Source organism: Oncorhynchus kisutch, linkage group LG19, assembly GCF_002021735.2.
Source record: "Oncorhynchus kisutch isolate 150728-3 linkage group LG19, Okis_V2, whole genome shotgun sequence".
NCBI classification, from domain to species: Eukaryota; Metazoa; Chordata; class Actinopteri; order Salmoniformes; family Salmonidae; genus Oncorhynchus; species Oncorhynchus kisutch.
This window is the reverse complement of record NC_034192.2, coordinates 59,350,183-59,361,222: the sequence shown is the minus strand read 5'-3', so window position 1 is coordinate 59,361,222 and position 11,040 is coordinate 59,350,183. Positions and strand designations below refer to the sequence as shown.

Sequence of the window (11,040 nt, the reverse complement as noted above, 5' to 3'; positions counted from 1 at the left end):
AGTTACAGTATTGCCCTAGTTAAGTACATTTGTCACGGGTAAAGTTGAGGGGCATAATTTTGTCAAACCATTGCGCTGGTTTAATAATTTATTTTCATTTGCATTTAATTAGGATTCCCAGTATCTTCCTGGGATCCACACAAAACAAGAAACATGACCTCATACAGAACATTAATAGACAAGAACAGCTCAAGGACAGAACTACATACATTTCTTTTTAAAGGGCACATGTAGCCTCCATGTCAATGCATTCACACGAACTATTATGTGGTCAATGCCCTCTAGTGGATTTTAATGGTCTCAGTAAAGGTCAGTGCGGGCTGAGTAAAAATGTTTACTTTGTAAGATAATATTGATATTCTGTTCAAATCAGATCTGGGATAGAATTCATGATATTCTCTATAATTACCTATTTGCAAAAAAAATGTCTAATTAAATTCAACAATATAATTTTTGATTTTATTTACCCCGAATTTACTTTAACTTTATTAGTTATTAATTATATAATGTTAATTAATTTCACACGTATTATTTTTTAATAACTACATAATGGAAACTTCCATCTACTACCTAATTTCAATTTTTTTATCAATTTTTATTTCAACTTTATTTAACCAGGTAGGCCAGTTGAGAACAAGTTCTCATTTACAACTGCGACATGGCCAAGATAAAGCAAAGCAGTGCGACACAAACAACAACACAGAGTTACACATGGAATAAACAAGCGTACAAGTCAATAACACAATAGAAAAAAACGTCTATGTACAGTGTGTGCAAATGGCGTGAGGAGGAATTTAACCTTGAAGCATATTTAGGCTCAAATTGTGTGTGGAACGTTTTGTGCCCTTGTGGCTGTCTCTCTCTCTCCGGACTGTCTGATTTATTTACTCTCGCGGACAAACATTTCCTGTCGCTGTCAGCTCGAGTCCATAAAGGTCAATTAGGTAAAAGAATGTCAGTGTTGGGTCTGACTTTAAGCTTTTACCTCCACACACCTGGCTTCTAGGAACATAATACCTGGTTAAGTGAAGGCCAGTATGCCTGGGGGGACTTCTTAACTCATTGAAAACGAATAAACAGTCTGTAGTGGCCCATAATGCATTAGTCACTCAGTTTGGTGCTATATCTGCAGTCTTGTGTCCATCACACTGTCATCCGAGTATATTAGAATTAGTCGATTTGGATGATATATTTATGTAGCCTATAATTATTTGCAGCAAATAGTGTGTTCTTTAATAAATCCAAACTTGCTGTTTTGGACACGGCATTTCCTATATATTATTAATCATTTCACATCTATAAGCCAAAGGTTTATTTTTATTTTTTTAAATACAAGAGAATTACATATGAAGTAGCTAAAAAATATCAGTCAAAACAACAATATAGAGACAGTGATCAGTACAAAATATTCCACATTAAGAACAGAAACAACAGCAAGGCTATGCCTATATCCTGGGTTCGGTATAAAGCTAGGCCTATATCCTGGGTTTGGTATAAAGCTATGCCTATATCCTGAGTTCGGTATAAAGCTAGGCCTATATCCTGGGTTTGGTATAAAGCTATGCCTATATCCTGAGTTCGGTATAAAGCTAGGCCTATATCCTGGGTTCGGTATAAAGCTAGGCCTATATCCTGGGTTCGGTATAAAGCTAGGCCTATATCCTGGGTTTGGTATAAAGCTATGCCTATATCCTGAGTTCGGTATAAAGCTAGGCCTATATCCTGGGTTCGGTATAAAGCTAGGCCTATATCCTGGGTTCGGTATAAAGCTAGGCCTATATCCTGGGTTCGGTATAAAGCTAGGCCTATATCCTGGGTTCGGTATAAAGCTAGGCCTATATCCTGGGTTCGGTATAAAGCTAGGCCTATATCCTGGGTTCGGTATAAAGCTAGGCCTATATCCTGGGTTTGGTATAAAGCTAGGCCTATATCCTGAGTTCGGTATAAAGCTAGGCCTATATCCTGGGTTCGGTATAAAGCTAGGCCTATATCCTGGGTTCGGTATAAAGCTAGGCCTATATCCTGGGTTCGGTATAAAGCTAGGCCTATATCCTGGGTTCGGTATAAAGCTAGGCCTATATCCTGGGTTCGGTATAAAGCTAGGCCTATATCCTGGGTTCGGTATAAAGCTAGGCCTATATCCTGGGTTCGGTATAAAGCTAGGCCTATATCCTGGGTTCGGTACGTGGATAAATGCCGCCACATAAACTGAAAGGAAACCCAATAAAAACTGCAGGTGTAAAAGGAATGCAGGGGGAAATTAAATCACATAAGGAATGTTGTGATATGGGGAATATAAAATACATTACACAAATTATATGGCTAAATCTTCAGTGACTCATAGCCTAGTTGGCAGCTGATGAGCACAAGCATACCATGCCAGGCCACGCAGTGGTAAAATATCGGCAATATTCTCTCTCGTTTGACAAGAATAAGAATTCAAGAATCACCATGAATGTGTGTGGTGGGCTCAAGGCATTTACTAATATAACACATATTAAAAAAAATACACCCATGACTCGTCATTGTCCACGGAAATCAACTCATCCTCCTCCTTGCTCGACTTTTCACCGTGAGCGTGTCTCTCCGGTAAACGGACCATGTTCCCGTGGGCCTTCCTCCACCGCGTTCTCCTGTCCTGGAACCAGACCTTGACCCGTGTCTCGGCCAGAAGAATCTTCTCCGTCCCGGTCATGTACCGCTGCTTACTGCACACCTCTTCTAGTTTAGTCAGCTGGTTGTCGGTGTGTAGATAGTGCGGAGATCCCGCACTAAGGTTCCCCTATAGACTGTCCAGTTGTCCTGCAGAGAGAAAACAAACATTAATTTGCTATATATTCTTAATTATACATTATCCCAATGACCCCTATTCCATATTCCATTTGGAATTAAGAGGAGTCAGATCATCCGTTTTACAAAACAATTCGATGCGAGACCTATAATCTATGCTACTCTCCCTTGGACCATAACAATAAAAGTCGGAAACATTGACGAGATAAATTCAACTTGAAATCTTACCGTTCTACAGAACTTGATTATAACCACTTAGACGCCTCTAGTAAACTGGGTGAAGTGAATTCGTGTCTCCAAAATGCGCCCAAGTCAGCATCTCCGGATGGTGCAGTGCGCCTCCGCCTGGTTGCTGGATGTGCATGGCTTGTTGTGCGGCTGCTTCCCCGGAAGGACCCACGGAATGATTCACTTCTATGCTGGAGGATCGCGCTTTTTTTTGTCTGTGTTGTTGATAGAATCGTGTTTGTCAAGCATGAGGAGATGGCTGTTGCTCCACCATAAAAAGGAAAGTATGATGGTAACGAGAAAGAAGATGTCCCGTTGAGGGAACTCGCGCTCAGGCTTCCTCTCGTCATGCTGCGCGGTTGAGTGTGGCTCAATGTGGCTCCTTCTCCAGGCGGGAGGCGAGGACTTTATACCCCGCCTCAACAGATAGATCAGAGGGCCTGAGAGGTATTGTCGCATCGAGTCAGAAACTACTTTGAGGAGATTAGTGTAAACCTTTCTTGATGGGGCTTGTCCTAAATGGTGCCGTGTTCTGGTCGAACAAGAGCCGATGGATCAATTATGACCTGACAAAAGACTTCAGACAGGAGCTTTACATGCGGGGCTGAAGTGACAAATCACCACAGTCATGATTCAGTAGACAAGCCTAAAGGTTTTCATTGTGATATTCAAATGAAATCACGATCTAATCGAAAACGAATGCCATTGGGTTTTGGGAAACGTCTGCCCCCAGAATTAGGCAAAGTTGCCATTGAGTGAGACTTAGTTTGTGCTTATGAAATAAATATGCTATAGTCTTTTCTATAAGTATTAGGCTACAACAAGGCATACAACGATAATCGCATATGGACAAGACATATGGTAGCTTGCTCCCTAGGCTATTTAAATGCAATAATGAAACGTTTCATGGTCATGAAGCAGAAATAGGCCTAACTCCTGCAGTCCTGAGCTGACTTTAAATGCATAACAAGTTATGCCTGATTTTATAAACTTAGAATACCATATACTACATTTCAGACAGGCTATTGCAGACTTCTGGGGCAGTGATACAAGTATCTAGTGGATTCAAAAATGTGGCTCGTCTATAACCAGTGGGACAATGCAGGGTTGACTTCAAAGGCTGTTTTACTGGACCAGGAAGATTAAAGACACACCAGGAATGACAGGCCACTGGTCACTTTAAGCACCTGAAATCTAAACAAGAGATGACACAACTTCATTTACACTGTCATGCAAAGTGCCATCAGTTATTAACGAATCCTTATTAGCATTTCCTCAGAAGGTTTCAACTGGAGCAAGTACTTTTCAATGTCAATTATAGTGAGATTCGTCAACATAAAAGTCTAGGCACAATGGTCTGTCATACAGATCTTGAAATGGATCAATTGGATCATGTTCAGTATTGAAAATACGATACAGATGTGTTAATCATATGTACAATGAAGACATTTATAATGAGAATAAGACAATGTGCATGTTTTTCCCAGGGTTTTGAGTCATAACTTTATATAAATACTGAATATTGTACAAATAAATGTTTCGGGTACCATTGACTTGTTGAATCATTCAAAAAGACATTGCAGCAGTATGATCTATGGCCAAACTGTTGTAACATACACTTGACATTACAGCAGTACGATACAGTTGAAGTCAGAAGTTTACATACACTTAGGTTGGAGTACTTAAGACTAGTTTTTCAACCACTCCACAGATTGCTTGTTAAACAAACTATGGTTTTGGCAAGTCGGTTAGGACATCTACCTTGTAAAGGTAAAATAAATTGTGCATGACATGTCATTTTTCCAAAAATTGTTTACAGACATATTATTTCACTTATAAATCACTGTATCACAATTTCAGTGGGTCAGAAGTTTACATACACTAAGTTGACTGTGCCTTTAAACAGCTTGGAAAATTCCAGAAAATTATGTCATGGCTTTAGAAGCTTCTGATAGGCTAATTTACATCATTTGAGTGAATTGGAGGTGTACATGTGGATGTATTTTAAGGCCTACCTTCAAACTCAGTGCCTCTTGGCTTGACATCATGGGAAAATCAAAAGAATCAGCAAAGACCTCAGAAAAAAACATTGTAGACCTCCACAAGTCTCATTCTTCCTTGGGAGCAATTTCAAAACACCTGAAGGTACCATGTTCATCTGTACAAACATTAGTACGCAAGTATAAACACCATGTGACCACACAGACGTCATACCACTCAGGAAGGAGACGTGTTCTCTCTCCTAGAGATGATCTTTGGTGCGAAAAGTGCAAATCAATTCCAGAACAACAGCAAAGGACCTTGTGAAGATGCTGGAGGAAACAGGTACAAAAGTATCTATATCCACAGTAAAAACGAGTCCTATATCGACATAACCTGAAAGGCCTCTCAGCAAGGAAGAAGCCACTGATCCAAAGCCTCCATATAAAAGCCAGACTACGGTTTGCAACTGCACATGGGGACAAAGATCGTACTTTTTGGAGAAATGTCCTCTGGTCTGATGAAACAAAATTAGAACTGTTTGGCCATAATAACCATTGTTATGTTTGTAGGAAAAAGGGGGAGGCTTGCAAGCCAAAGAACACCATCCCAACTGTGAAGCACGGGGGTGGCAGCATCATGTTGTGGGGGTGCTTTGCTGCAGGAGAGGCTGGTGCACTTCACAAAATAGATGGCATCATGAGGCAGGGAAATTATGTGGATTTATTGAAGCAACATCTCAAGACATCAGTCAGGACGTTAAAGCTTGGTCGTAAATGGACAATGACCCCAAGCATACTTCCAAAGTTGTGGCAAAAAGGCTTAAGGACAACAAAGTCAAGGTATTGGAGTGGCCATCACAAAGCCCTGAACTCAATCCCATAGAACATTTGTGGACAGAACTGAAAGAGCATGTGCGAGCAAGGAGGCCTACATACCTGACTCAGTTACACCAGCTCAGGAGGAATGGGCCAAAATTCCCCCAACTTATTGTGGAAAGCTTGTGAAAGGCTACCCGAAACGTTTGACCCAACAATTTAAAGGCAATGCTGCCAAATACTAATTGAGTGTATGTAAACTTCTGACCCACTGGGAATGTGATGAAATAAATAAAAGCTGAAATAAATCATTCTCTCTACTGTTATTCTGACGTTTCACATTCTTAAAATAAAGTGGTGATCCTAACTGACCTAAGACAGGGCATTTTTTACTGGGATTGAATGTCAGGAATTGTGAAAAACTGAGTTTAGATGTATTTGGCTAAGGTGTATGTAAACTTCCGACTTCAACTGTACGCTTGACATTACAGCAGTATGGAATATGGCCAAACTGTTGTGACATATGCTTGACATTACAGCAGTATGGTATATGGCCAAACTGTAAACCTTAAAAGCTGATTTTACCATCAACAACAAACCCAAAAGGGCACTCTGATACTCAACTCACTACTAGTTGAGTACATGATGGGTCACAATGGATACCGGATGAGAATACAGCGCTATGTACCATGGAGGTGGCATGCCAATCCCGGTGCACTACAATGTCAGAAAGAAAACCCTTTCATAGCAAACTAACTCTGATGATAAGACATTAATCCAGACAGTATAGCAGACTTCAACTGAAGGACAGGCAATGGTCCACTAGTACCACACCCAGGAGCCAGACCACCCAACATCCCACTGCTGGTTGGCCTCTGAAGCTAAGCAGGGTTGGTCCTGGTCGGTCACCTGGATAAACAGACACAAAGGCCTTTGCTTACGATTTCAGTACACCTTTCCTTTCGTGTGTCGTCAATATTGGCAAAGTGTCTGTAGTTTAAAAGACCCTGAAGTTAGGCCTGCTTGAGATCCAGTCACTCACAGTTCTGAAAGCAAGTCAGATGACTACACCGCAGTTCTAAAGGACAACATAATTTAGCTAGTTTATAAATACATTCCATCTCTCCGATGAGGGAAGGCGTTTCTGGGTTCAAAGGTCAAAGGCTCTTCTCTGGACCGGACAGAATATGGTACCCATGTCTCCTGGTGCGGTTGTTTGTTTTAGCCATGTCCTCAGGACCAGAAACTGTCCCGAAGTAGCACAGCATGCAGGGGTTAACAGCACCCCTCTGTAGCACCGGGGTCATATTCAATAGGGCACACAAAAACAAGTGTTTCTCATTGGAGAAGCTCAGGTAGTCCCTCCCTGTTTTATTCCATTTGGTAGATAATGAATATAACCCAGATGAGAGGCAGCATAGGTCTATCATGGGGGCCATCTTAGTTCAACAGACACCAGGGAGTCTTGTCTGTGTCACACTCCAGTTTGGTGTTGAGGACAGTGACAGGGGCTCCACTAATAGTCAGCTCCTGTCTCGACTCCAGCTTGTACTGCAAGTTAGTCAACCCGCCCTCAGGGTCAACCTTGAATTGTTCCTTCCAAAAAACGAGGAGAGAAAAACAATGTCAGTACTGTGATTAGAAATACAACCAAAGAGATAAATCCAGTATCTGTCTATCTGAGAATGCAACACATAGCAATACAACACGGTAGGAGGTTCCCAGTGAATGCATCTCCACCTGTTTCTGTGCAGCCACTCTCTTCTGGTCTCTCTTCCTCCAGGCAGGGTCATGGATGTGGCGAAAGGTTTTATACCCTGTTTTTATCCCACTGGGCCTGAAGAGCTGGCAAACAGAAAATGACAGATTGATTATATTATTCATAGTATTTAGAGACGTGGCGGTAGCGGTTTTGCTGATCTACATGCAAACGTACTCTTGAGTTCAAATCAAATCAAATTTTATTTGTCACATACACATGGTTAGCAGATGTTAATGCGAGTGTAGCGAAATGCTTGTGCTTCTAGTTCCGACAATGCAGTAATCTAACTAACAATTCCAAAACTACTGTCTTATACACAGTGTAAGGGGATAAAGAATATGTACATAAGGATATATGAATGAGTGATGGTACAGAGCAGCATAGGCAAGATTGTTCTACTACGTAGGGAGAGGTGTCAGATACTGACGCTAATCATTCATTGGCTTTATTATTTTGGAGTATTCAGGGATTAACCCAAATTCTTAGCTATCTCTGTCTCTTTGTGACACGTAAAGGACCGTCCTGGTTTACCTGTAATCCAGCAGTTCTTAGTCTCCTGTAGAATTCATCATCTTCTCTCCCCCATCCCCAGAACCGGTTGGACATGCCGTTGCACTTTAGGAACACAGAACACGACACAGCTAAAACACCACAATCATACAATTATTATGATCTATCCAGATGCTGAGTCACTTCGCCCTGCCTTCATGTACATATCTCTGCACATTGATCTGGTACTGGTATTCCCTGTATATAGCTACATTTTTGTTTATTTTATTTCTCTTGTGTTACTAGTTTTAAACTCTGCATCATTGGTAAGGGCTCTTAAGGAAGCATTTCACAGTAATGTCTACTAGAGGTCGACCGATTATGAAAAAAAAGAACAACATATTGGAGATTTGAAGTGCTGTCTATTATTATGGATAATGAATGATTAACTTAATTGGCTAATCTACCATGTGATAATGCTGTTTGGTGAGCAGCAGGATTCCTCCCACATATGCCTTGTAGTGATACAGGGGGTGCAGCTCTGGTGAGGCCACGTGGAACGGGCCCTCCTCTGGGAAACCATAGTCCAGAGCTTCATTCAGAGGTAACAAGTCCACATCATGCATGGCGATGTAATCAGTGTCGTTACCACTCTCCGTGTAACCAACGTTAATGAGAGAGGCTCTGTTGAACCTGCGGTGAGATATGGGTGGAACTCATTATTTACTTCCAGGAGGAGTCAATATTTCTTTGGTAAGGCGCAAATCAACTAGGCACACATCCAGACTATAGTTCCCCTGTGCCAAGCAGAATTCATCAACAACCATTGGACTGAAATAGAATAGAACAGGATAGAACAGAATAGAATATGTTGTGGCCTTCAGATTAGACAACACTTCTGTTGTAGGCCTAATGACTAACTGGGCAAAATAACATCTTCCATCACTTACCGATAGTGATCCATCTGGTTGATTACAAAGATCTTATGCAGTATTTTCTTGTTGTTCAAGAAGGTGTGCATGAAGGGGACAAACACCAGCAGCTCCTCAAACCTCTCCCTGAAAGGTATCAGGAGAGCCAGCTTGTGAGGACCCCAGGAAGGGTCGTCCGCAGCGGATGCCTGTCTCTCCAGCAGACAGGGCTGATGGAGGAGGTGTCTGTCATCCACTACAACCCGGCTCATGTCTCCTGTACAGCTGAGTTGGAGCCATAGGAGGGAGACCAGTACCAGCACCACACACAGACCAAATAGTTTGTAGACTGTGCATTTCTCAGAACATAATCTGAAAGTAGAAGTAATAGCAAGTCTCATATTGAGCAATGTAGTATAGTCAATCAATGTTATGATGCACACCTTAACCACAAATTGATCAAGTGCCATGCATGTAAAAGTGAGCGGTTTAGTAGCTGAAAGACACATCACATTGCCATTGGAAACAGCTAATAGTTCAAATGTTTCAATAACTCAAGTTAGGCATTAGTATTGTACATTAAAATGCTTGCACAACCAAACCCATACACACTGTATGAATTGGCTACGTCCAGATTATAAGGAATGGCTGATTTCAAATATTATCGTGCAATTTGACCAGAAAACAAACTCAAATCAATGCACCAACATTATTTCACACAACAAAATCTGAGAGCAACACACTTCTATTGTAGTCAACTACTCACTGATTACGCTCTTCTGGACGAGGTGCTTTTGGTGTTTCATTTCTTTGAGGTTGAACAATACCAAGAAATGATGTGAAATATTTGAACCATCGTCAACACCTGACTGCAATCCATCTACACCGGCTGCATTCTCACACGTTTTTGAGAAATAGGCTAGTGGCCCAATGTAATAGAGATTTAGGCTTTAGTGTACCTACAGTAGTAGTGTATTTTTATGATTCACATAGGCCTCACTAGTACATAAAAAATGACACATTTTACTAGTTTGCTAATGTCTTGAAATGCATACATCTGTTCCCTCGTCTAGCCTAATCAGTCTAGGATTGGATAATCTCTCATTGTTAACATTAGAGATACCGAATACCGTTATGTTTTACCTTCTGTCTTCTTTGAAATAGAGGACTGGTTTTCTTCTTGATGAATACATCATTTGCAAGTTGCAAATGACAACAGCTTCAAGATTGCACAGAAGTTAGCTACTCGTGAAACAAGAGAATGTTGTTGTCGTGATTCTACAATCGAACTTCTCCATTCTTCCTGGCTCTCTCCTTTGCAGTCGGATTTCGATGTCCAACTGATATTCTTGTCATATTTTTCCTCGAAATGTCACAATATGCCTTTGGTTACTGACATTCCGTGTCCATTTTCTTGTTACATTGGCAAAGCTTTAGCTTGACGCTGGCTAATGACTAGTGAGCTGTCTAGCAGGGGTGTAATAATTAGTCCAAACTGTTGTAAACAGTTTTACAGCTAAAACGAGTGTTTTTACTGGACACATTCGGGTATGTCCAGTCCCGTTCCCTTCCGTTTAAGAAACGTTTTGCAACAGAATCGGCGTAATGAAGACGCACCCGGGTGGACACGTGGCAACATAGAGGAACAAGGGAAATGTTGTTCCTACCCGCCATGACCTACCGCACAGTGAGACCCGTGGATTTCGGGAAACAAAAGAAGTCTAGCAACAAACTATACAAATATAATTTGTTTCGATAATTAACGGTGTGTTTCACACACTACCATACGAAAGTTACATTGACATCATTCGTTAGTTGACTAAAGAGCTTCTACTCAAGAAAATATCACAACCTGTTTTTCTAAAGTTCGCCTAAGACATTGCTCCGGGAGAAACACATGATCAAGACTAAACATTCCTATGCATTTGGGGAACTACAGAACGCATTCCCTATGGATGGACCTTCGTCTGATCTATTTTTGTTTGGCAAAGTGTCTAGGGAAATAGTAATTCAAGCTAGCTAGCCAAAGGTCACAAAACTTTATATTTGAGCGCAATTTAGA

At 41.1% G+C, this 11,040-nt stretch overlaps 1 protein-coding gene across 2 annotated transcripts; it reads right to left on the bottom strand.

Moving 5' to 3' along the window:
• Nucleotides 1-6,212: 6,212 nt before the first annotated feature.
• On the bottom strand, nucleotides 6,213-10,755 carry LOC109878350 (beta-1,4-galactosyltransferase 7-like). 2 transcript variants are annotated; one of them, XM_031798393.1, is made up of 7 exons: nucleotides 10,122-10,755; nucleotides 9,745-9,786; nucleotides 9,018-9,350; nucleotides 8,535-8,760; nucleotides 8,110-8,193; nucleotides 7,557-7,661; nucleotides 6,213-7,412 (listed from the first exon to the last, which is right to left on the bottom strand). In XM_031798393.1, the coding sequence occupies exons 1-7, from the start codon at nucleotides 10,172-10,174 to the stop codon at nucleotides 7,257-7,259; spliced, it is 999 nt and encodes a 332-aa protein (XP_031654253.1). In that variant the 5' UTR covers nucleotides 10,175-10,755; the 3' UTR covers nucleotides 6,213-7,256. The 2 variants fall into 2 exon arrangements, with proteins under 2 accessions (XP_031654253.1, XP_031654254.1); XM_031798394.1 differs by lacking the exon at nucleotides 9,745-9,786 and having other exon boundaries at nucleotides 10,122-10,752.
• Between the last annotated feature and the right edge of the window lie 285 nt (nucleotides 10,756-11,040).

Excerpts from the sequence above, each read along its gene's own strand:
- LOC109878350 (XM_031798393.1), bottom strand. The coding sequence starts at position 10,174 with ATGATGTATTCATCAAGAAGAAAACCAGTCCTCTATTTCAAAGAAGAC. Across the intron at positions 9,351-9,744 it reads CGTCCAGAAGAGCGTAATCA|ATTATGTTCTGAGAAATGCA; the intron begins GTGAGTAGTTGA and ends TTCTACTTTCAG. Across the intron at positions 7,413-7,556 it reads GAGTGGCTGCACAGAAACAG|GAACAATTCAAGGTTGACCC; the intron begins GTGGAGATGCAT and ends GTTTTTTGGAAG.